At 44.4% G+C, this 26,209-nt stretch overlaps 1 protein-coding gene across 1 annotated transcript in view; it reads left to right on the top strand.

Annotated features, from left to right (window-relative positions):
- Positions 1–4,632: 4,632 nt before the first annotated feature.
- PDGFRL (platelet derived growth factor receptor like) overlaps positions 4,633–26,209 on the top strand; it is a 207,658-nt gene continuing 186,081 nt past the window's right edge. The window contains exon 1 of the mRNA XM_088478803.1: positions 4,633–4,825. Coding sequence (XP_088334929.1) covers positions 4,771–4,825 — 55 coding nt within the window. The 5' untranslated portion in view covers positions 4,633–4,770. The remainder of the gene's footprint in view (positions 4,826–26,209) is intronic.

Here is a 26,209-nt window from a genome sequence, read left to right on the forward strand (position 1 = left end):
AATTATCTTTCAATCAATCTCTCCATATCTTCTGATATTCCCCTTTGTATTTGAGTGATAGATAAATGACTGTGCCATGATATGCTTATGATAGGTATTTAATTTTTTCTTCTATGCCAGTGTAACAATGTTGGCTTGCAAATCTGTGGCAGAAAGCAGTTGTTTCACCAGATAATGCATCCAGTAGGCATCCTGTCAGTCTAATTCATAATGTGACATAATGGTGGGTCTATCATTTTGGGTGTGGCCAAAGCTGAAAGTATGGTAGACTCTGACAGCAGATACAACTCAACTTTTCCGACAATCGCTATCATTTCCCCAGTACAAATTTCACTTAGGTTAAGAAATGTTTTGCGGTATATTCTTTAAATGATCACACTCCTACATCCTGTAGTATTAACTGCTACTTACCCAGGGCTGGTAAGAAAATATTGGGGCCTGGTACACTCATGTTTTTGGGCTCCCTCATCCCTTCCCAGTAGGTACAGTCCTGTAAGCTGAGTTATATTGTCTTGCCACTGGTCACTAGAGTTGATGATGCCCAGGGTAAATAAAGGAAATGGTGCCTCTTGAAAATTCTGGCATAATACTTACTATATACTTACTGTATAATGGTACTTAAACACATGGGCAGGGAAGAAAAACTGCAGCCGAGTGCAGGATCCACACAGAGTGGCAGCCATTTTCTTTTGGTCTGAATGGGTGTGCAAATGGCTGCTGACTATAAAGGAGCCTGACGCCACAGGCCAGCTCAGGCCCAAAACAGTAATCTCTAAAATATTAAATTGTATCTTCCCGGAGGGAGCTACTCTGCTCCGAGGTCCAGTCCTGTGCTGTTCAGGTGTTTCCAAGACATTTAAGGAAAAAAGAGAATATGCTTTTGATTTGTTGTGGGACATTTGTTCAATCCACTAAATATCTACCTCCAGTATAGGCTGATGGGAAAACATTAACATGATACATTTCTAATGACGGGTTGGTGAGTGATTGTCTTCTGACCCACAATTAATTACTCGTTTGGCAGTGTGTCACATGCTCTCTGACATCAAAGCATACCTGTCTACTCTTCTGAAGCATCCTGGAGAGGTTGAGGCTACATGCCCTTCGTGCTAGGGATCTGGAAGTGACGTGCAGTGAGGATGGAAATGCAGTTCAATGCCCATAAAGTCCGCCTAGAGAAGAAACGTATCTTCTCGCTTCGCTCTTCACGCTTCGGGCACGCTCGCCATAAGATTATATTCCCCATCTATGTCCACGTGGATGGTAGGGAATGACGTTGGACAGCTGATGACATCAGGGTCCTCTCCACAAAGGGAATCTAGACAGTACCATCCTTCAGAATCCCGAATTTCAGTTGTCTCTCCCATAAGCCAGGAAAGTGGGAGGCCACCTGTTGGCACATCTTACTGATGATGCAGTTTGCGCTGAATCTCATCAACGTGGGTCTGCCCCCACCTGATAATGCTGGAAATTGAGGTATTGTATAGCAGTTGTCGAGACCACAATGACGCACTGCACACTTCCCCCCTCGCCGCATGTGGATCCCCGACTTAACTGCGTCCTCAACTATGCCTCAGTGCTCAGAAGGCACACCAGGACACATTTGGTCGATTTCCCAGGGGCTCCTCTCTCTTGTGTATAAGTTAAATTTAAATAGTGATGTTTTTTATTGGATATCTATTTGTCAGCCAATGTCCAGACACTTGTTAAGGTTTCATTTGTTCACTTGCAGAGGTGCAATAGGTCATCTGATAAGCCCCCGAAAATTAACATTCTTTATTGAGCTTATCGTGACAATAAGAAATATTCTTTTTAGGACATTTATCCTTTTTGAAGTTGCCGGGACACAGGCTCTGATAAGAGCCCATCCTGGTGTTCAGGAAGAAGTAATGTGATAGCACACGTTCAGACCCAGCCGCACATGCACTGTGCGAGAAACATGAAACGGCCATCACAGTCATTTCAGTCCACTGAAGAGGGATCATAAGATCCCATTCAGGATGAGCGCCCCCTATAGGGAAGAGCACGCTAATACTTTCTTAGTTAGCCCTGATAGTCTGTTTTCAAAGGATTGACCTCAATTGGTATTTAATAACTAGGTCCCATTATACAATTTTACAGCTTTTCATGAAGTCGGTAATAAATATACATCTAATTTACTGTTTTTAATCTTCCTCCATAATTTTTTACAAAACGTTTCTATAAATGACTAAACAAAAAGAAATACATAAATAGATAAGGACAGGTTATGATCTGATATATGGGTGATCAAGAATTATGTGTTTCATTCTCATCTGAACTGCCAACATGTCCTAGATATTACATTATTTCATGTATTGCACTAAAATCTACGTAAGTTGAGATAACACATTTGGTATCTGGGCTTTCACATACAACAAGGGCTTCCATTAGAGCCGTCCTCTTTGTACTTTATATGCAGGACTCAGAATAGCACGTAACTATGATACACCCCCCACAACACACCCCATCATACTTATGAAATGGTTCTCTTGCATCCATTTGCATTGTTGCATGGGAATCCCTCCCTTAGATATTAATGACTAATTAAGGAAAAAGTGTTTTTTCAATGTATTGCCTTGGTATTTTAACAACTATATATATTGACAAGTAACAAACAATATGGGGCCAAATGTAATAGGGTGAGAGTTAAACTCTTAAAAATTGTATTTCCAAACAGGAAACACCTGGATGAGAGCTTAAGGGGCATATGTATCATAGCTTGATGTGAGATAAAATTGTGAGATATATATCACCAACCAATCAGCTACAAACTATCATTTCTTAAACACAGCCTGCAAAATGTAAGTTAGAAGCTGATTGGTTGGTGATATATATCTCACAATTTTATCTCACATCAAGCTTTGATACATATGTCCCTTTATCTTGACAGTTTTTGAGTCTGAAAAAGAGTTTTCTCTCACATTTTCTAAACTCTCACCCTATTACATTTGGCACATGGTCTTCATTTACTCAGGTTCTGAATTATATAAAGGGTAATGGGTGGGATGCCGGCGGTCAGGATCCCGACGCTGTTGGAATTCCGGCGCCAGTATTTCGACCGTCAGCATCCCGCACGTCGGGATGCTGACTACATCCCCATGACTTAGAGTCATATTCAATTGGTGCGGATCCGCGATACTTTTCCGCCTCCCAGACTTCTCGCCCACATCGCGTCTTTTGTAGGTGGAAAAGTATCGCGGCCATGCCCGCTTTACCCCGTATTCAATATGGAAGTATGCGAAAACGGGACCCGGCGAAACTTGAACAGGCGAAAAGTCCTGTCAGATTTGGGGAAATCAGCCTGACACACCCCAAAAGATGCTCTGACATGGGGGTTCACTATGGTACCCCCCAATTTGGCTTAATGAAGGTATTTGGTGTTTTAAACGGGCTCAATAGCTGCTAAATAGCGCTTTTGTATAAGTAGTGCAGAATAGTATTCTGGTGTTTTTATTGCAGAAATAACTTATCCCAGGAAATTTGGGGTACTTGAAAATGGGGGCCAGCATATTCTAAAGTTGCTAAAGTTAAGTTGAAAAAATCGTGAAAAATCCACCTGCCGCAAGCCCCTGCAATGAAAAAAACACTTGGGGCATACTTGGGGACCCCCCAGAGTCAAGTTCGCTAGTTTTTATCTTTGTCCCCGAACATTTTTTTTTTCGCCCCCAAATTCAAAGTGATTTTTTTAGGGTGACCTTAAGTGTTTTTTTTTTAATTCTTGACACAGTTTACCTTTGGGGGACTGTCTGAAGGCTGCACGGGGGTTCCTACAACGTTGCACCCCAAAACCCCAATTCTGCACTTTTTTCCGCCTGGTATTCATAGGCGATACTTTTTTGCCTATTACATTGCATTGACTTCCCGCCTAGGCAGAAAGTCTTCCAAATTGAATACGGAGTAGAATCAAAACAGGCAAAAATGATGTCATCAGCGAAAAGTTTTCGCCAAAAACACGCGAAAACGGCTTTTCGTTTCAAATTGAATACGGCCCATAGTTGTTTAAACAACTAGGATTGTGGACTGTGGATATTCCCACTCTAGCAGTCAAACTCCCCACCTGGGACCGCTCTGCGGCACTGAAAACAGTTCTGTCACTCCAATATATTGTGAGACACAAAAGGGGTAAATAAATGTGTACAGAACAGTGAAGATGAAGATTAGTATAGACAGAGGCTAGCTGTGTTTTCCCCTAGAACATTTCCGGAACAAATAGTGCCAGGTGGTCTGTAATCTCCTATTAATTATACGGCTATGGATATCTGACATTTGTTAAGCCTTGTGATTAATTTTCTTTATTATTAATGCTCTGGGATTAGCCCGGTCCTCCAGAGGTGAAGTTTGGACCCTATAGCAAACTAATTTGCAAGCAGCTGAAATTTGTCAAAATATCAGAATCGCCCAAATTGACCTGGTGATTTCTTGAGATTACAGGAGATATTAAATGTATCCTATGGAGTCACAGATGTTGCTGTCACAGATATAACATCACAGCACATTATACCCAGTAACCAGCAGAGAGCAGGCAAGTTTCACAAAGTTTATATTTTTTTTTCTTTTCCAGGATTTCTTGAAACTTGATCCTTCAGAAGCTTCTCTTCATGCTTTGGAAAATACAAATCAGCAATCCACATTCCTAACCACTTTTTTTTTTTTACATCATCCTATTACTGACAGCAAGCTGGGACTTTCCTCCTGTTACATACTGTCTTGGGGTAAGGCTCCTTTGGGGGACCCCAGTCTGTTCCCAAAATGAAGTTCTGGGTCATTTTCATCCTGTTTCTTGTCAACGAAGCACTTCAAAATGGTGAGTTATTTCACTGCCTCTGAATAGTGCACCAGCAGCACCTTGTAACCAAATAGAGCAGCTTTTGCAGCTTACAGCCTGTGGGACAGGGGGAACTGCAAATGGATTAATCCTGTCAGGAAGCTCAAATAAATATATGAAATCACTGACTGGGAATGTGTTATCAAGACCTTCCCTGCTGATATATCCATGTAAATAGCTGCATATTTGTTATAATAGTCAGATTTGGATACATTTGTATTATTTGGTGTGATGCTATGTTTATTGGTGTCATGTATGGTTATTTTCCTACTAATCGCTGAGGATAAGCCCAGGAATCAGGATCCACTGTGATGTTCCATAGGGAAGAGAGACAACAATTTCATTGTACACAATAAATACACCTGTCCCTCTCACTGCATGGTGTGTATCTGCTTTTATATAAGGTCACTGTCTTCACAGCATTTGCCAGTGGTTTAAAAGCATCAGGATACAATTCTCTTTTGCGATAAAATATAGATATAATGTGCAAATCACGCAGACCGAAAAGCATGTTGTAACCTCGGAGCTTGCAATTTAATTGGAGTTGTTAACAGGAGGAGGATTTTTCTAAATCTTACATTATTGCATATCTTTGGAAATCTTTAATGTTTTTGTGCTATTGTCAAAACGACATGTCTACTATATTAAAAAATACTGTATATTGATAATGGTGTTCATATCTTGCATGCGCTCACACTGTGCATGCCCAGTACAGTTGGTGCATGCATATTTCGCCCATACAGATTTGTATTATTCTGCCTCATATACCTGCCAGTGGCCCTAGTAATGCGTGCACACTGGGAAGTAGAAGCATATACTCCTGGGAAAGCCGTATTGTATGTGAGTGGTAAGGGGCAGTGCAGGTAGCACATCATGATGCCTATGGTTGTGGCACTAGTGAACTGTTGGTGACTAGCTGTTTGTGCACTCTTCACTAACACTGATTGGTCCTTTATTCCTCATTTGGGCATATTGTAGTTTATGCTGTTTTGTGTATTTAAAATATTTATTTTTGCATATATTAGAATTTTTGTTAAAGTTTATTGTTGCGCATAAAAAACAATGTATACAACATGGACGCAAGTAGGACACGTGCCTGTAATATAACCTGGCAATACAGGCTCCTATGCCAACCAGGGCACATCTTAGACTTCTGGGCGGATATCCGGTACATTTGCGCACCCCTTTTTCAGTACTAAATTATCTATATTTTGCAGCCAACCCTGCATCAACCTGAATGTGTACACACATAATAGAGTCAATAAGTGACAACAGAGACAATAAGTGACAACTGAGATAATAAGCTATACATGAAGCAGTCACATACAGTACAATGGAGTAGGGAATAGTTTATATAACTTGCTTAGGGTTAAGCTGTGTACACACCTATGCAATTATTGGTCCAATCACCCAATATCGGCTGATCATAAGTGTCTATGCAGGAGCGTTAGGCGATTAATGGCTTCAATACACCTGCAACTGTAGTATCAAGAGGTCAGATCTTAGGTCCTGCTTACAAATTCTGATGCCCGACCTCCTGATCCACTTCAAAAAAGTATACACTGAGCTAATATCTGCAAAGTGTAAACCCAACTTTGGTGAGGGACATCATCTAAATGGACTTGTTAATAGTTTATACATCTTGCATGGGATAGGAGGCAAATCATATTATGCCAGACACATGATATACACGTTATTTGGTTCCAGACTCCATAGGGATTAGTTCAGGTGCATCATGCATATTTGAATTTGTTAGAATACATGGCGGTGGCCACAATTACAGTACTCAGGGCCTGATTCAGCATGGAACGCACGCTAGCAGACAGAAGCACCCGGCCGCCGCGAAAATATGCTAATCAATGCATACACACAGAGACCGCAGCACAAGATGCAGACGCCCAGCCCTATATTAAGCCGCCCATCTCCCTTTACGCAAAGCCTGATCAGTACGCAAGATAGCGTAAACATCGGTAACATCGAGAACCATCGACCACATTTGCATAATATTGGTTGACCAGGCCTCGCGCAGAATTTTGGCAACTTCCTGTGTGCACAGAGGGCCTGACTCAGAGCCGCTCGTAAGCGGCCGCTCATTCGTTCCGAGCGATGTTTGCCCAACTGCGCATGCGTACGGATCGTAATACGCATGCACGAACCAGTCAGTGTGGCCGAAAATCGTTTGTTCGCTAAATAGCGAGTGCCTGCTATTTTGAGTGACAGGAGGAGGCGTATGTGGGTGGTAACATGGGAAGGTGCTTGAAAACGGGGAGTGGAGATCAGAACGCAGGCGTGCTTAAAGGTCAAAACGGGCATTTTAAGGGTGTGCATAATTAATACAGGAGCGTCATTGACCACATCACTGGGTTATTTTATAGCCAGAACTGCTCGCAAGATTGTGGTAGCAAAAACCACAAGAATAGCGAGCAGTTCATACGCTGGTCGATGTACTCGATTAATCTAATAAATAGCGGACATGACGTAGGATGCGAGCGGCCAGGGGGCGTATTTTTCCCAAAAAACGACCGCAAGTTTTGTTCGCTCGCTAGAGGCGTGAACAGACCGCAAAGAGCGAACGGTTCATTTGAATAGGCACCCCTATTTTCTGGACGAGCGAGCGCTAATTGCGTCCGGCTCTGAATCAGGCCTAGAGTCTCATCATGGCATGCGGCACAGCAGTGGATAATTTAAATGTGCCCAATACCATCATCTCCTCCACACTTCCAACATCAGCACCAAACCTTTGGGTTCAGCCGATGCTGCTTATATGTGTATTATGACTGCCAATGCAGCAATGTTTATAAACCTTGCAGAGGTGATCCTAACATATTTAACATTCATTTGGCAGCCCCACAAATAATAAACTTAAACACAGAAAAATATTGGTTACATTTGCAATTCGATTTTTAAACAGTACAGTGCTGTCACAAGTAAATTAAAATAAAACAAAACTATGGTACCTATTCTTCGAAAATAAATTGAGAGTATTCACAATCTCTTCTTTCGAGCCTTAATTTCAGCAAATTAATGACCTCAACAAGAATTACCTTCCTTGCATATTCATGTTCAATGAAAAGAAAAGCCAGATTTGTCATTCTTGTCTGGCTCAAGGTCGAACGTAAGACATTCTTTATTAATTTCAATTTGGAAAAACTTCTTTCACATGAAAAAAATAGTCACACAGACAGTCAAAAAGAATCTCAAACACAGTCACAAAAAAATCCCATTTCACAATAAATTCCAGAAATTGTAACGCTGCCGATTTTTCTGAATTTTCAACTCTGATTTGGGCAGCCTTGATACCCCTCCGAAGTCGTACAATGCCCACACCAATATCTTCATCACAGAATTCATCAAAAAAGTCAAATTTGGAATATAGTTCTGCAATTCTGCTTCTGTTGCATCACCCAAAGTCTGAATAACAGCGAACATTGATAGAATTGTATCCATTGCCTTAATTCTTCAAGACAGCAATTAAAACAAACATACTAAAGCTAGCTACACACTATACAATTATTGGGCCTTTTTGCCAATAATTTAGTGATCGGTTTAAGTTACTGTATTGTGTGTATGAATGATCGATTTTGCATTTTGCCAATAAAACGTCCACAAATGCATTCTTTGGATTTTTCAATCGAACGGCCAAGAACGAAAATCTCGGCCTCAATTTCCCGATACCGAGCAATGTGTGCATTTTCGATAATCTTCTGCTATTTCCTGTGTTTTCCTGTCACTATGTCGTCCTCCTTGTGGGCGTACATATGCAGAGTGACCGTGGTGTGGTGAAAAATCTTCTTCTAATAGAAAATCTTCGCTTCTAATAAAAAAAATTGCATAATGTGTAGCACAGATATTGGGGCTGGCAATTTGCTGAAAAATCGGCCCGTTTCTCATCTCGATCAAAAAATGTGACAGTGTGTAGCTAGCTATAGAGTCTGATTCAGATGTGTACACTAATGCATTAACAGCTGCGATCCCATACACAGCTGCGTATGAGAATATGCTAATGCATGCAGCCACCTATAAATCTATTGAGACACTTTGCATATCCAAGCAAATGCGTACAAACATCTAGCGGTGGTCCCAGATCCTCCGCTAATCCACCATCTGAGCAATTCTGTAGGCACACAGAACGGTAATGGGAACTGAGACACCCGAGCCGTATTCTCTGCATACAGAAAAGCAGATGTAGGCATTAAGGCAGATACACGCCCGGAAAATGGTCACGACATGCCCACATTTTTGCCACCACTCCCTGAAGGGGTGGATTGGGAATTTAAAGTGGCCTTGAAAAATTAAGAAAGTGGCCCTATTTGCGCACACCTTCTGCGCTTGTCTGTAAAAGTGGGTGTTGCCTTGTGGCAAGGGGCGTGGGCTCATGTGAAATGTCATGTCCGCAAGCCACTACCCCCCAATTTTGTCATGCTGGGAGCATGCCCACCGCTCTGGGAGCTGATAGTCATGTCCCCAGTCTCTCTCTCTCCAATGAATAAGCACAGCGAGCATGTGAATGAGTATTTTCTTATCTATATGATTTCTCTGCAGCGGGAACCTCTGAAGAAATTGATCCTCCCTGGACAGGCAGTGTCTTGAGTTGGTATTTACTATTCATGCAGGAAATCACATGGTCTGGAAGTCGCCTGTTTGCTTATGAATAAAGCCAATGTCATCAACATGCAACAGAGGTTAAACCAGATAATACATAGTAACATGAGTTTTTGAGCAGGGCAAAATGGTAGTTTCCCATATCAAACTATTTTATATTAATAAAATATATTTGCTAATTTCCTTTTATATCAGTTATATTTTTCTGGGAATTTGTGTATTTTACTTAAGACGTCCCCCCTTTTATTCTATTCCTACAAGTGGTCCTACCTGTGTCTCTCCAGCACAATCCCCCTGTGTGTCTCCAGCACCAGCCCCCCATGTCTCTCCAGTGTCATCTCAGTTGTGTTCCCCTGCACCATCTCCATGTCCTCTATGCCCACCCACCCCCAAGGTATCAGTGGAGGGGCTGTCCTAATGATGGGGGGGAGTTAAGTGGTGGCTGCATTGTTCTCAGTTAGGGACGTAGTGACGAGGGAAGGTGGACACTGGACTGAATGCTGAATGAGGGGGAAAAGCTGGGGCTAGATATATGAGAGAAACACTGGGTTGAATGGGGGAAAGTGCAATGGGGGGCAGTGAGCTGTATGGGAAGGGGGGCAATGAGATGGGGTTCAGAGGGGGAATACTAGGCTTTAGAAGGGGGGACCCTGTGACTAGGCTGGCTGGGAGATCTTAGGTGGGGGGCAGTGGGTTGGTTAGGGAGGGAAGGGGGAGACACTGAGCTGGCTGGGTGGAAGACACTGGGATGGAGGGCTCAGTTAGATGGTGGGGGACACTGGACCGGAGAAGGGGGATACACTGGGATGTGGGGGCACTGGGCTGGGGAAGATAAATATTATTCAAATACATATACAAAGGGGCTAATTGGCTAGAAAATAGTAAAGGTTCTGTACACGATGAAGTGAGATGTTTGTTTGAATGAGATCATGTGTCTAGAGTTCCCATGGTATTACCTGATCTGAATTTTTTCAGCCACTGCGTCAATGCTCGCGCTAACTTGACAACAACATTTGAATCAGAAACATGGAGTAAGCTGACAAAATGATAAGAGCTCTGCACCTTGTCTTTGTGTTTAATGTTACAGTCTGTGTCTGTGGAACATACAGTAGGTACTGTAGCAGTGGAGTTTTTAATGTGTAATCTATATTACACACAGAACACAACACAATGTCAGTAAATGAACATTGCAAAACAAACACACATACACATTACACACACACATGCATGCACACACGTATATATATGTATGTGTATATATATATATATATATATATATATATATCTATATATAAGGGATGAGCGTGTTTGGGTTTCTGAAATCCGAGCCCCCCCGATCCGAGCCGGGAACCGAGTCCGCCTCTGAACTGAACTGAAATCGAGGCAAAACGTCATCATCCCGCCTTCCGGATCTCGCGGGTTTTGGATTCTATAAAAGGTCCCCGCGTCGGCGCCATTACTCACACCGGCTGTGGACAGTGACGAGGGAGGGTGGGAGTTAGGGCTGGCTGTGCTGTGTTGTGTTGTGCTGTGCTGCTGTTGTCCATAGGGGCTGTGTCCACTCCTCCAAAGTTATGCTGCTGTTGTCCATAGGGGCTGGCTGGACTGTGTTGTGCTGCTGTTGTCTATAGGGGCTGGCTGGGCTGTGTTGTGCAGTCAGTTGTCCATAGGGGCTGTGTCCACTCCAAAAGTCTATAGGGGCTGGCTGGGCTGTGTTGAGCAGTGTCCCATAAAGGCTGTAGTCCTAAAGGGGTGCTGTAGTGTTGTCCAGGAGGTGATCTGTCCATCAGGGGTGCTCCACCCAAGTGCAAAAAAAACATTTATTTCTGTGTTTGTGAATTGTGTGCACTGTAGCCGCACGTGCATCAACAAAGGAGCAGCGCCAAGCGTGCGCCTGTGTCCCATAAGTAATGGGCCGGCTGGCTCATCTCTTAAAGGGTGGTCTAACCCCCAAAGTGCACTTCAAAAAAAAAGAAAAATTATTTTTTGTGTTGTGAATTGTGTGCGCTGTAGCCGCACGTGCATCAACAAAGGAGCAGCGCCAAGCGTGCGCCTGTGTCATAAGTCTGTTAAAGAGTGGTGTAACCCCCAAAGTGCGCTCCACAAAAAATAAACAATTCTTTTTTTCTGTGTTTGTGTGTGAAATGTATGTGCTGTAGCCGCATGTGCATCAACAAAGGAGTAGCGCCAAGCGTGTGTCTGTGTCATAAGTCTGTTAAAGGGTGGTGTAACCCCCAAAGTGCACTCCAAAATTTTTTTTAAAATTCTTCTATTCTGTGTTGTGAATTGTGTGCGCTGTAGCCGCACATGCATCAACAAAAGAGCAGCGCCAAGCGTGTGTCTGTGTCATAAGTCTGTTAAAGGGTGGTGTAACTCCCAAAGTGCACTCCAAAAAAAATAAAAAATTCTTCTTTTCTGTATAGTGAATTGTGTGCGCTGTAGCTGCAGTGCATCAACAAAGGAGCAGCGCCAAGCATGCGCCTGTGTCATAAGTAAAGTGTCGGCTGGCTCGTCTGTTAAAGGATGGTGTAACCCCAAAGTGCGCTCCACGAAAAATAAACAATTCTTCTTATTTTCTGTGTTTGTGTGTGAAATGTATGCGCAGTAGCCGCACGAGCATCAACAAAGGAGCAGCGCCAAGCGTGTGCCTGTGTCATAAGTAAAGGGTCGGCTGGCTCATCTGTTAAAGGGTGGTGTAGCCCCCAGAGTGTGCTCCACAAAAAATAAACAATTCTTTTTTCTGTGTTTGAGTGTGAAATGTATGCGCAGGAGATGCACGTGCATCAACAAAGAAGCAGCGCCAAGCGTGCGCCTGTGTCATAAATCTGTTAAGGGGTAGTGTAACCCCAAAGTGCGCTCCACAAAAAATAAACAATTCTGTTTTTCTGTGTTTGTGTGTGAAATGTATGCGCAGTAGCCGCACGTGCATCAACAAAGGAGCAGCGCTAAGCGTGCGCCTGTGTCATAAGTCTGTTAAAGGGTGGTGTAACCCCCAAAGTGCGCTCCACAAAAAATAAACAATTCTGTTTTTCTGTGTTTGCGTGTGAAATGTATGCGCAGTAGCCGCACGTGCATCAACAAAGGAGCAGCGCCAAGCGTGCGCCTGTGTCATAAGTAAAGGGCCGGCTGGCTTGACTGTTAAAGAGTGGTGTAACCCCCAAAGTGCACTCCAAAAATTTTTTAAATTCTTCTCTTCTGTGCTTGTGTGCACCTTAGCCGCACGTAAATATCAATATAACATAAATTGAGGACAAAACTTTGTCCGATAAAAATAAAATAGGGAAAGATCAAGAACCACTTTCTCCTAGTGCTGAAGCTGCTGCCACTAGTCATGAAATAGACAATAAAATGCCATCTACGTCGTCTGCCAAGGTCGATGCCCAATGTCATAGTAGAGGGCATATAAAATAGCAAATTACAAAGTTCAGGAAAATGACCTTAAAAAAAAACATTTAAATCATCTGAGGAGAAACGTAAACTTGCCAATATGCCATTTACGACAGGGAGTGGCAAGGAACGGCTAAGGTCTTTCCCTATGTTCATGACTAGTGGTTCAGCTTCACATGACGATGGAAGCCCTCCTCCCGCTACAATAATCAAACGAGTTAAGCTGGCAAAAGCACAGCGAAGAACTGTACGTTCTAAGAAGATATCACAAATCCCCAAGGACAGTCCAAGTGTGGTGGCGGTTGCAATGCTTGACCTTCCCAACACTGGACAGGAAGAGGTGGCTCTTTCCACCATTTGCACGCCCTCTGCAAGTGCTGGAAGGAGCACCCACAGTGCACTTGCTGATATGCAAATTGAAGATGTCACTGTTGAAGTACAACAGGATGAGGATACTGGTGTAGCTGGCGCTGAGGAGGAAGTTGGCGAGGAGGATTCTGATGGTGATGTGGTTTGTTTAAATCAGGCTCCAGGGGAGACAGTTGTTGTCCGTGGGATGAAAAAGCCCATCACGGTCATGCCTGGGCAGAAGACCAAACATTCCACCTCTTTGGTCTGGCAATATTTCTATCCAAAGCCGGACAACAACTGTCTTGCCATATGTACCATATGTAAAGGTGAAATAAGTAGGGGTAGGGACATTAACCACCTAGGAACATCCTTCCTTATACGTCACCTGCAGCACGTTCATAAAAAGTTACCGTCAAGTTCAGAAACTTTGGCTAAGACCGTAAGCAGTCCAGGGACACCTAAATCCCTTTGTCCTGTTGAATCCAAGTGCCTGCAAACCACACCGTCAACTCCCTCCTCGTCAATTTCCTCCTTAGTCAGGATCGGAAGTAGTCCTGCAGGCCATTTCACTGGCATGATTGACTCTCCTATCCCGGATTCCTCTGGAGGATCCTGCATTGCTACGCCTACTGCTGCCGCTGCTGCTGTTGCTGCTGGAAGTCGTTCTTCATCACAGAGAGGAAGTAGGGACACCACTACTTTTACTGAACAATTGACCCTCCAACAGTCCTTAGCGAGGAGGATGAAGTCCGACAGCAATCATCCTGAAGCAAAACAGATAACTGAGGCCTTGACTGCTATGATGGTGTTAGACGTGCATGCGGTATCCGCCATTAGTGCAGTGGGATTTAGACAATTGATGGAGGTAGTGTGTCCCCGGTACCAAATCCCGTCTAGATTCCACTTCATTAGGCAGGCAATACCGAGACTGTACAGAAACTTCAGAAAAAGTGTCCTCAGTGTCCTAAAAAATGCGGTTGTGCCCAATGTTCACTTAACCACGGACATGTGGACAAGTGGAACAGGGCAGACAAAGGACTATATGACTGTGACAGCCCACAGGGTAGATGTATCACCTTACGCAGCAACAACAGCAGCATCACCAGTAGCAGCATCTCAGAAACGCCAGCTCGTTCCAAGGCAGGCTACGCTGTGTATCACCGGTTTCACTAAGAGGCATACTGCCGACAACCTCTTAGAGAAACTGAGGGAAATCATCGCCCAGTGGCTTACCCCACTTAGACTCTCCTGGGGATTTGTGATATCTGACAGCGTCACCAATATTGTGCGGGCATTACATCTGGGCAAATTCCAGCACGTACCATGTTTTGCTCACACAATAAATTTGGTGGAGCAGAATTTCTGAAAAACGACAGGGGCGTGCAGGAGACGCTTTGGGTGGGCCAAAAAATTTCTGCCCACTTTAGCCATTCAGCGACTGTGTGCCGAAGGCTGGAGCACCAGCAAACACTCTTGAACCTACCCCGCCATCACCTGAAGCAAGAGGTTGTGATGCGGTGGAACTCAACCCTCTATATGCTTCAGAGGATGGAGGAGCAGCAAAAGGCCATTCAAGCCTATACATCCATCTATGACATAGGCAAAGGAGGGGGTATGCACCTGACTCAAGTGCAGTGGAGAATGATTTCCGTTTTGTGCAAGGTTCTCCAGCCCTTCAGACTTGCCACATGTGAAGTCAGTTCAGACACTGCCAGCTTCAGTCAGGTCATTCCCCTCATCAGGCTTTTGCAGAAGCAGCTGGAGAAAGTGAAGGAGGAGCTAAGATGGAGCAATTCCGCTTGGCATGTGGGACTTGTGGATGAAGCCCTTCATTCGCTTTGCCAGGATTCCAGGGTGATCAATCTGTTGAAACCAGACCACTACATTTTGGCCACCGTGCTCGATCCTAGGTTTAAAGCCTATGTGGTGTCGCACTTTCCAGTCGACACAAGCCTGCAGAGATGCAAAGACCTGCTGGTGAAAACACTGTCAGCTGAAGCGGAACGTGACACGTCAACAGCTCCTTCTTCATTTTCTCCCTCAACTGGGGCTGCCAGGAAACTACTTAGGTATCCTAAGCAACCTGCTGGCGGTGATGCAGGGCAGGGAGGACCAAGTTTGGACATCTGGTCCGGACTGAAGGACCTGGCAACAATTTCTGACATGTCTACTGTCACTGCATATGATACTGTCACCATTGACAGAATGGTGGAGGATTACATCGGTGACAGCATCCAAGTAGGCATGTCAGACAATCCGTACCTGTACTGGCAGGAAAAAGAGGCAATTTGGAGGTCCCTGTACAAACTGGCTCTATTTTACCTGAGTTGCCCCCCCTCCAGATTGTTTAGTGCAGCCGGGAACCTTGTCAGCGAAAGGTGTAGGAGGTTGCTTCCACAAATGTGGAGAAGATGATGTTCATCAAAATTAATTATCAACTCTTCCAGGGAGACCAGCCTCCAGAACGTACAGAGGGACCTGTGGTGGTGGATTCCAGCGAGAACGAATTAATACTATGTGAGGATGAGGATGTACACAACACTGAAGAGGGTGAGGAATCGGTGGATGAGGAGGATGAGGACGACATCTTGCCTCCGTAGAGCCACTTTGTGCAGGGACAGATTAATTGCCAGCTTGTTTTGTGGGGGCCCAAACAAACCAATCATTTCAGCCACAGTCGTGTGGCAGACCCTGGCGCTGAAATGATTGGTTTGCTAAAGTGTGCATGTCCTGTATATACAACATAAGGGTGGATGGGAGGGCCCAAGGACAATTCCATCTTGCACCTCTTTTTTTTCTTTGCATTATGTACTGTTTGGGGACTAGTTTTTCAAACTGCCATCCTGTCTGCCACTGCAGTGTCACTCCTAGATGGGCCATGTGTTTGTGCCGACCACTTGTGTTGCTTAGCATAGTCACCCAGCTACCTCGGTGCAACCTTTTGGCCTAAAAACAATATTGTGAGGTGTGAGGTGTTTGGAATAGACTGGAAATGACTGGAAAGTAATGTTATTGAGGTTAATAATAGCATAGGAGCAGAAAAACACACACATTCTGTGATTTTAGCTGTTTTTATGCTTTTTAAAAAAAAAAAAAAATACAGATCCAAAACACAAAACCCAGAACCCAAAACACGGAAGGGTGGTTTTGGCAAAACCAATCCAGATCCAAAACACGAAGAAAGATCCAGATCCAAAACACAAAAAGTGGCCAGTGCACACCCCTAATATATATACACACACTGGGAAGAGGGGGCACTGTGCTGGTAAAGAGGGGGTCACTGGGCTTGTGGGGATGGGAGCACTAACCTGGTCTTGTTCCTGTTCGAGTAGACAGCATGCCTTGCCCAGCACACCCACAGCAGCCTCCTGAGCAGCTCCTCTGCCTCCATCTCTGCTCTGATCCTGCCGCTGCTGCTGCATCTGTGATCTGGGAGACTGTCTGTCAATCATATGGTGAATAAATCCTCACTACAACCGTAGTCACATTTGATTGCAATTCAGTTGCTGCTCATTCACATTGCGGCTAAGATACATGCGCAGTCGGCCGATAATCGCTCAAATGCATAAATATCGGCATTGCGTACGTATCTAAATCAGGCCCATAGTCCTTTTCCTCCGTCAGTGTAAGCTCAGCTGCAGTCTTTCCAACAATAGGGAAAAATCCCAAGAATGGTTCACTTACTTCAACTTTGTCACATTTGTTATGGACGTAACTGATGTCAAAAAGAATCTCACAATACTTTGCCTTCCTAATATCTCCCACTATTTTCTCTTTGACTGGATTTCCCATAAGGCTCACCTTTTCTTTTCTTTTCAATACTCTCTGTCAGTGTTCAGTGGCTGGTCACTCCCCTGGTAACTACTTCCCCTCCTCTTCCCTTCCCTTGTATTGTTTGAAAAATCTATTTCATTTAGATTTTCATTATTTTTCAACATGAAAAGAGACATTTATACACATAAAGCATAATGAAAACAATAACTGAGCAATAAGAGTGTTGCCTTTGCGCTATACAAGAAAAAATGATTGTACAAAATGTGTCATAGAAATAGAATCGTACGAGTAACAGAATTGAAAACAATTGCTAACCATACTACGGCCCTCATTTACTAACGAGTTTTATCACCAAAATGAGTGGTAAATGTCACTGTGTATGATAAATGGTGCTCCAGCCAATCAGCTCCCAACTGTCAACTGTTATAAAAATGACAGTTGGGAGCTGATTGGCTGGAGCACCATTTATCATACATAGTGACATTTATCACTCGTTTTGGTGATAAAACTCGTTACTAAATGGGGGCCATTGTACTATATGTTTAGACTCATTTAGCAGATACTCACCACACATCTAAGGAGTGTCAGGACAACACTTTGTTTTAGGGGTGTGCACCTGCCACTTTTTGTGTTTTGTGTTTTGGATCTGGATCTTTCTTCGTGTTTTTGATCTGGATTGGTTTTGCCAAAAACACCCTTCCGTGTTTTGGGTTCGTGGTTTTGTGTTTTGGATTTGTATTTTTTTTTAAAAAAGCATAAAAACAGCTATAATCACAGAATTTGTGTTTTTTTCTGCTCCTATGCTATTATTAACCTCAATAACATTAATTTCCACTCATTTCCAGTCTATTCTGAACACCTCACAATATTGTTTTTAGTCCAAAAGTTTGTACCGAGGTAGCTGGATGACTATGCTAAGCGACACGAGTGGGCGGACAAACACGTGGCCCATCTACGAGTGACACTGCAGTGGCAGACAGGATGGCAGTTTGAAAAACTAGGCCCCAAACAGTACAATACAAAGAAAAAAAAAGAGGTGCAAGATGGAATTGTCTTGGGCCCTCCCATCCACCCTTATGTTGTATAAACAGGACATGCACACTTTAACAAACCAATAATTTCAACGCCAGGGTCTGCCACACGACTGTGGCTGAAATGATTGGTTCGTTTTGGCCCCCACAAAACAAGCTGGCAATTAATCTGTCCGTGCAACAAACTGGCTCTACGGAGGCAAGATGTCCTCCTCATCCTCCGATTCCTCACCCTCTTCAGTGTTGTGTACATCCTCATCCTCACAGAGTATTAATTCGTCCCCACTGGAATCCACCACCACAGGTCCCTCTGTACGTTCTGGAGGCTGGTCTCCCTGGAAGAGTTGATAATTCATTTTTATGAACATCATCTTCTCCACATTTTGTGGAAGCAACCTCCTATGCCTTTCGCTGACAAGGTTCCCGGCTGCACTAAACACTCTTTCGGAGCACACACTGGAGGGGGGGGGCAACTCAGGTAAAATAGAGCCAGTTTGTACAGGGGCCTCCAAACTGCCTCTTTTTCCTGCCAGTACAGGTACGGACTGTCTGACATGCGTACTTGGATGCTGTCACCGATGTAATCCTCCACCATTCTGTCAATGTTGACAGTATCATATGCAGTGACAGTAGACATGTCAGAAATTGTTGCCAGGTCCTTCAGTCCGGACCAGATGTCCAAACTTGGTCCTGTCTGCCCTGCATCACCACCATCGGGTTGCTTAGGATACCTAAGTTGTTTCCTGGCAGCCCCAGTTGCGGGAGAAAATGAAGAAGGAGCTGTTGACGTGTCACGTTCCGCTTCAGCTGACAGTGTTTTCACCAGCAGGTCTTTGCACCTCTGCAGGCTTGTGTCGGCCAGAAAGAGACACACCACATAGGCTTTAAACCTAGGATCGAGCACAGTGACCAAAATGTAGTGGTCTGGTTTCAACAGATTGATCACCCTGGAATCCTGGCAAAGCAAATGAAGGGCTTCATCCACAAGTCCCACATGCCAAGCGGAATTGCTCCATCTTAGCTCCTCCTTCACTTTCTTCAGCTGCTTCTGCAAAAGCCTGATGAGGGGAATGACCTGACTCAAGCTGGCAGTGTCTGAACTGACTTCACGTGTGGCAAGTTTGAAGGGCTGGAGAACCTTGCACAACACGGAAATCATTCTCCACTGTGCTTGAGTCAGGTGCATACCCCCTCCTTTACTTATGTCGTAGGTGGATGTATAGGCTTGAATGGCCTTTTGCTGCTCCTCCATCCTCTGAAGCATATAGAGGGTTGAATTCCACCGCGTCACAACCTCTTGCTTCAGGTGATGGCGGGGCAGGATCAAGAGTGGTTGCTGGTGCTCCAGCCTTCAGCACGCAGTCGCTGAATGGCGAAAGTGGGCAGAAATTTTTCGGCCAACCCAAAGCGTCTCCTGCACGCCCCTGTTGTTTTTCAGAAAATTCTGCACCACCAAATTTATTGTGTGAGCAAAACATGGGACGTGCTGGAATTTGCCCAGATGTAATGCCCGCACAATATTGGTGGCGTTGTCAGATATCACGAATCCCCAGGAGAGTCTAAGTGGATTAAGCCACTGGGCGATGATTCCCTCAGTTTCTCTAAGAGGTTGTTGGCGGTGTGCCTCTTACTGAAACCGGTGATACACAGCGTAGCCTGCCTTGGAACGAACTGGCGGTTCAGAGATGCTGCGTAAGGTGATACATCTACCCAGTGGGTTGTCACAGTCATATAGTCCTTAGTCTGCCCTGTTCCACTTGTCCACATGTCCGTGGTTAAGTGGACATTGGATACAACCGCATTTTTTAGGACACTGAGGACACTTTTTCTGACGTTTCTGTACAGTCTCGGTATCGCCTGCCTAGTGAAGTGGAATCTAGATGGGATTTGGAATCATCAATTGTCTAAATCCCACTGCACTAATGGTCGGATACCGGACGTGCGTCTAACACCAACATAGCAGTCAAGGCCTCAGTTATCCGTTTGGTTCAGGATGATTGCTGTCGTACTTCATCCTCCTCACTAAGGACTGTTGGAGGGTCAATTGTTTAGTAAAAGTAGTGGTGTTCCTACTTCCTCTTTGGGATGATGAACGACTCCCAGCAGCAACAGCAGCAGTGGCAGCAGTAGGCGTAGCAATGCAGGATCCTCCAGAGGAATCCCGGATAGGAGAGTCAGTCATGCCAGTGACATGGCCTGCAGGACTACTTCCGATCCTGACTAAGGAGGAAATTGACGAGGAGGGATTTGACGGTGTGGTTTGCAGGCGCTTGGATACAACAGGACAAAGGGATTTTTTCTTTGTCCCTGGACTGCTTACGGTCTTAGCCAAAGTTTCTGAACTTGATTGCAACTTTTGAAGAACGCGCTGCAGGTGATGTATAAGGGAGGATGTTCCTAGGTGGTTAACGTCCCTACCCCTGCTTATTTCACCTTTACATATGGTACATATGGCAAGACAGTTGTTGTCCGGCTTTGGATAGAAATATTGCCAGACCAAAGAGGTGGAATGTTTGGTCTTCTACCCTGGCATGACCATGATGGCTTTTTTCATCCCACGGACAACTGTCTCCCCCGAAGCCTGATTTAAACAAACCACATCACCATCAGAATCCTCCTTGCCAACTTCCTCCTCAGCGCCAGCTACACCAGTATCCTCATCCTGTTGTACTTCAACAGTGACATATCTAATTTGCATATCAACAAGTGGACTGTGGGTGCTCCTTCCAGCACTTGCAGAGGGCGTGCAAATGGTGGAAAGAGCCACCTCTTCCCGTCCAGTGTTGGGAAGGTCAGGCATCGCAACCGCCACCACACTTGGACTCTCCATGGGGATTTGTGATATCTTCTTATAACGCACAGTTCTTCGCTGTGCTTTTGCCAGCTTACCTCGTTTGATTTTTGTACCGGGAGAAGGGCTTCCATCATCATATGAAGCTGAACCACTAGTCATGAACATAGTGGAAGACCTTAGCCGTTGCTTGCCACTCCGTGTCGTAAATGGCATATTGGCAAGTTTACGTTTCTCCTCAGATGATGACATTTTATCGTCTATGTCATGACTAGTGGCAGCAGCTTCAGCACTAGGAGGAAGTGGTTCTTGATCTTTCCCTATTTTATTTTTATCGAACAAAGTTTGGTCCTCCATTTATGTTAAATTGATATATACGTGCGGCTAAGGCGCACACAAACACAGAAAAGAAGAATTTTTTTTTTTTTTTGGGAGCGCACTTTGGTGGCTACACCACCCTTTAACAGACTTATGACACAGGCGCACACTTGGCGCTGCTCGTTTGTTGATGGACGTGCGGCTACAGCATTCACAATTCACAACACAGAAAAGAATATTTTTTTATTTTTGTTGGAGTGCACTTTGGGGGTTACCACACCCTTTAAGAGATGAGCCAGCCGGCCCTTTACTTATGGGACACAGGCGCACGCTTGGCGCTGCTCCTTTGTTGATGCACGTGCAACCACAGTGCACACAATTCACAAACACAGAAAATAATTTTTTATTTTGTTTGGAGTGCACTTTGGGGATTACAGCACCCTTTAACGGTCAAGCCAGCCGGCCCTTGATTTATGATACAGGCGCACACTTGGCGCTACTTTGTTGATGCACATGCGGCTACAGCGCACACAATTCACAAACACAGAAAAAATATTTTTTTTATTTTGTTTGGAGAGCACTTTGGGGGTTACACCACCCTTTAACAGACGAGCCAGTTGGCCCTTTACTTATGACACAGACGCACTTTTGGCGCTACAGTACTTTGTTGATGCATGTGCGGCTACTGCGCACACAATTCACAAACACAGGAAAAAATATATATCTTTTTTTTTTGGACTGCACTTTGGGGGTTACAGCACCCTTTAACGGACAAGCCAGCCGGCCCTTGATTTATGATTGGCGCTACTATGTTGATGTACGTGCGACTACAGCGCACACAATTCACAAACAGAAAAAAAAAAACATTTTTTTTGGAGTGCACTTTGGGGGAGCACCCCTGATGGACAGATCACCACCTGGACAACACTACAGCACCCCTTTAGGACTACAGCCTTTATAGGACACTGCACAACACAGTTCAGCCAGCCCCTGTAGACTTTGGAGTGGACACAGCCCCTATGGACAACTGACTGCACAACACAGCCCAGCCAGCCCCTATGACAGCAGCACAACACAGCCCAGCCAGCCCCTATGGACAACAGCAGCACAACACAGCCCAGTCAGCCCCTATGGACAACAGCAGCACAACACAGCCCAGCCAGCCCTAGCTCCCACCCTCCCATTTCACTGACCACAGCCAGAGTGAAAAATGGCGCCGAAGCGGGGACCTTTTAAAGAATCCAAAACCCGCAAGACCCGGAAGGCGGGATGACGATGTTTTGCCTCGAGTTCAGTTCCGCGTCAGGCGGGAAAACCCGAGCCGGACTCGGTTCCCGACTCGGATTGGGGGGGCTCGGGGGGTTTCGGATTTCAGAAATCCGAACCCGCTCATCCCTACTTTGTTTACAAATAGATCCTTTAGGGGGGGGAGTTAACGGGGGTCAAAAACAATCATTGAACATGAAACATGTAACAAAAATATGAGGGTAAGAAGGGCTCAGGGAATCTGATTTATAAATACAGGTACTATTAACTTCGCTTGTAGTATAATTAATAAGATCAAAGTAAGGCTCAGAATAATGGTCAGGATGTACTAAATACCATTCGTAGATTCAAATAAGCAAAGTATATGGTTTTAAGTGTGTGTTTCTAGTTGACTAATAAAAGGCTCCCACTTGATGTAAAAGTAAATTACTTTTTTATGTCAGACATCGTCGCCCTTCTATCAAAGTACAAACGTTTCAAGAGAAGCGGCTTCCCTTCCCCTGCAAGAGGTGATTGTTTGTAAGCAGAATTCTGGCATCATATCACATAACATTAGAACCACCTGCTTAATATTGTGTAAGTCTCTCTTGTGCCACCTAAACACCTCTGACCATGGACTCCACTCCCTGAGGATGACCCGAGCGGCCGATATGCGTAGGAGACATTTTAGCCCTATACCCCACCACCGGATTTACTGCACCATCTAAGTCTCCTTGCCCACTGGCAGAGTAGAGCAGAGCCCCTGGGACCCGTAATCTACCAGACAGCGAGATCTGGCAAGACCGCAGTACAGGAAATCTCGGACATCCAGAAAGCACTGCGGAGAGCTCGCTGGTGTGTGTCAATCCTGCACACACCGGAACATGGTCCAAGGACACAGGCATCAGGACAAGAAAAGACCTGGACAATGCACAGATTTATTTTGTGAGGCAATGCGGGACGCCCACCTCCCGTTCCCTCCCCCCTTTTGGGTTACACACACACACACCTTGTAACATTTGGATATATATCCACTGAAGTGAATGATCTCCCAGCTGGACCCTCACTTCATCTTCCCCCCCCTACCTCTTTTACCCTCACACTGCAACTTTTATATTTACATTTTGGAGCATGTTGTGCTGCAATTAAACACGCTTTATTCTACTAATACCGTACCTTCTCATTATTTTAAATGTAGTGATCACATATAGCGGCCTCTCATTGGCTGGGGTACACGTGGGTTCCAGCCAATTAGAGGCCGCTACATGTGAAGCGGCTTCTGATTGGCTGGCGGGCCATGGGAAATCCTGTAACGTCCCGTCAGCTGGCATTCGCGTAGTATTGGTATGTGTGACTAGACACATACCAATACTAGTCCGTTTGGTTTTGGGTAAGCATGTTATTGTTTTGCAAAGATCCCCCTGGATTCTACAAAGACCAGCGGGAGGATAGAAGTGAGTATAGGATCTTTGTTGGAGGTGCTCCCATTGGATTCTACGGAGACAAGGGGACAGAAACATCTGGTAGAAGGTAAGTATGTATGAGTGAGGTATGTGTGTAATAAACTTGTACTAAATACGGTGTGTGTGTATTGTTTTTATTTAACTATTTATTTTACAGTGGGGGTACGGGTGCTGGTCGCCTGCTGGCACTTGTAGTTCCACAAGTGCCAAAGGGCAGGCATGCTGGCACCTGTGGTTCCACTGTAAAATACAATAGTTTACTTAAATTTAACACTTTATTACCTCCGTATCCACAGCCCAGGGGTGCGGGGAGGAGCCCCAGGCTTCAGACCAAGCCTGGGATTTCACCCCAAGGCCTGACCGCCTTGGGGTGAGAATGCTTTGGCCCTGGAGACCCTGTAATAGGGTCTCCTGGCTGTGGTATTACACCCCGATCGGTTTGGGTCCGGTGCTGGTTTTAAATATAGGGGGACCCATACAAATGTTTTCCCCACTATATTTAAAACCAGGACTGGCCCTGCCGCCTGGTGCTGGTACGTAAATTACAGTGGAACCCAACTAATTTTGTTCCCCGTGATTTTAGGTACAAGGACAGGCTGACAAGTCCGGGGCTGGTTAGGCTATTGGGGGGGACCTCATGTCATTTTTTTTTAAGAATTTACAGTAACCCGTTTTTAACTAATTAAAGGCAGAAACATGCACAAATCACAATGATATGTGTATGTTTCAGGCTAACTTGCAGCTCAGCAGATGGTGAGTATGAAAAGTTTGGGCAGAGAGTTTGCTGTCATCTCACCCGAGCTTGTCATCCCGATTCTTCATAAATTTGAGAGATGTATATTTTAGGTGAAAAGTACTTCCGATTAGCCCGATGGTGAGTTGATTCGAGTTAGCCATCTCCCCCGAGTTTTACGAGTGAATCTCTCTTCTCACCCGACTTTACCTTTAGTAAATTTGCGAGATGAAATTCAACTCTTAAATCACCCGAGACTGACATCTCGACCAATCTCGATTGTTAGTAAATTTATCCCATAGAGTCAATTATATAGCCACAAAGCTTAACATTGTGATGTTATTGTATCTAAGCTACAAATAGGAAATACACCTAAAGGGTGATATATAGTTAAATAAATGTCATTGAAATAGATGTAATTGGTGTACCTTCTTATACAAGTGATGCTCTGCAGTATTCACACTGTGAAAGTAATTTATTATACATGTATGAATGCAAATAACTAGGTTGTATTGGAGTAATTAAACGTTTTGGGGAATCTCTACTTTATTGTACACTGTAAACTCACCATTTATGTTGCAACTGTTATACTTAATAGGTATCCAGAATATGTGCTAAAATTTATCTGACAACTAAAAAAGAGGAACTGTATTGCTTTACTTACCCGTTATACGTCTTGGAAACAAGGTGAGAATAGAAACCTGTAAGAAAAACAGTAAACATAAATTACTACAGTATTAGTAATTAACAAGATATTTGGGTTTTCCCAAGCAAACCCATTATACCTAATCCTTTCCTATCACGTATAGCTTGGGTGGAGGCACTATCTTTAGTTACCTTAAAGAGAACTTGGGTTACACAGTTAATACTATTACTCGTTGGTCCCATAAGTGATTGATTAGTTTATTTGCCAGTTTTTACACAGATACTAGATCATTATACCGCTCTGATACTACAGACATTAACCCCTATAGCACAGTGGTTTTCCCTGTATCAAATATGCCATACATTTTTTGTCATAGCAGGTATTTGCATCTTTAATTGGATTTAATATACACTTTTCGTGTTTTGGTTTTTGATCTGGATCTTTCTTCGTGTTTTGGATCTGGATTGGTTTTGTCAAAACCACCGTTCCGGGTTTTGAATTTTGGATCTGTATTTTTTTGGAAAAAAGCATAAAAACAGCTAAAATCACAGAATTTGTTTTTTACGCTATTATTAACCTCAACAACATTAATTTCCACTCATTTCCAGTGTATTCTGAACACTGAACACCTCACAATATTGTTTTTAGGCCAAAAGGTTGCTCCGATGTAGCTGGATGACTATGCTAAGCGACACAAGTGGGCGGCACATAGGGCACAGGGCAGCATACCCCTACACCACACAGGACAGCCCCTGTAAAAATAATTTGGATGAAGAGCAGCTTTTCACACTGGGGGTGGGTGAAGAGAGCACCCCTGAAGGACAGAGCACCCCCTGGACAACAAAGCACTACAGCCAGCCAGCCCCTATGGACAGGACAGCAGCCAGCCCCTATATAGACAAGGACAACAGTAGCCAGCCAGCCCCTATGTATATGGACAACAGTAGCCAGCCAGCCCTTATGTATAAGGACAACAGTAGCCAGCCAGCCCCTATGTATATGGACAACAGTAGCCAGCCAGC

Source organism: Taudactylus pleione, unplaced genomic scaffold (genome assembly GCF_031769625.1).
Source record: "Taudactylus pleione unplaced genomic scaffold, aTauple2 ptg000218l, whole genome shotgun sequence".
In the NCBI taxonomy this organism is placed as follows: Eukaryota; Metazoa; Chordata; class Amphibia; order Anura; family Myobatrachidae; genus Taudactylus; species Taudactylus pleione.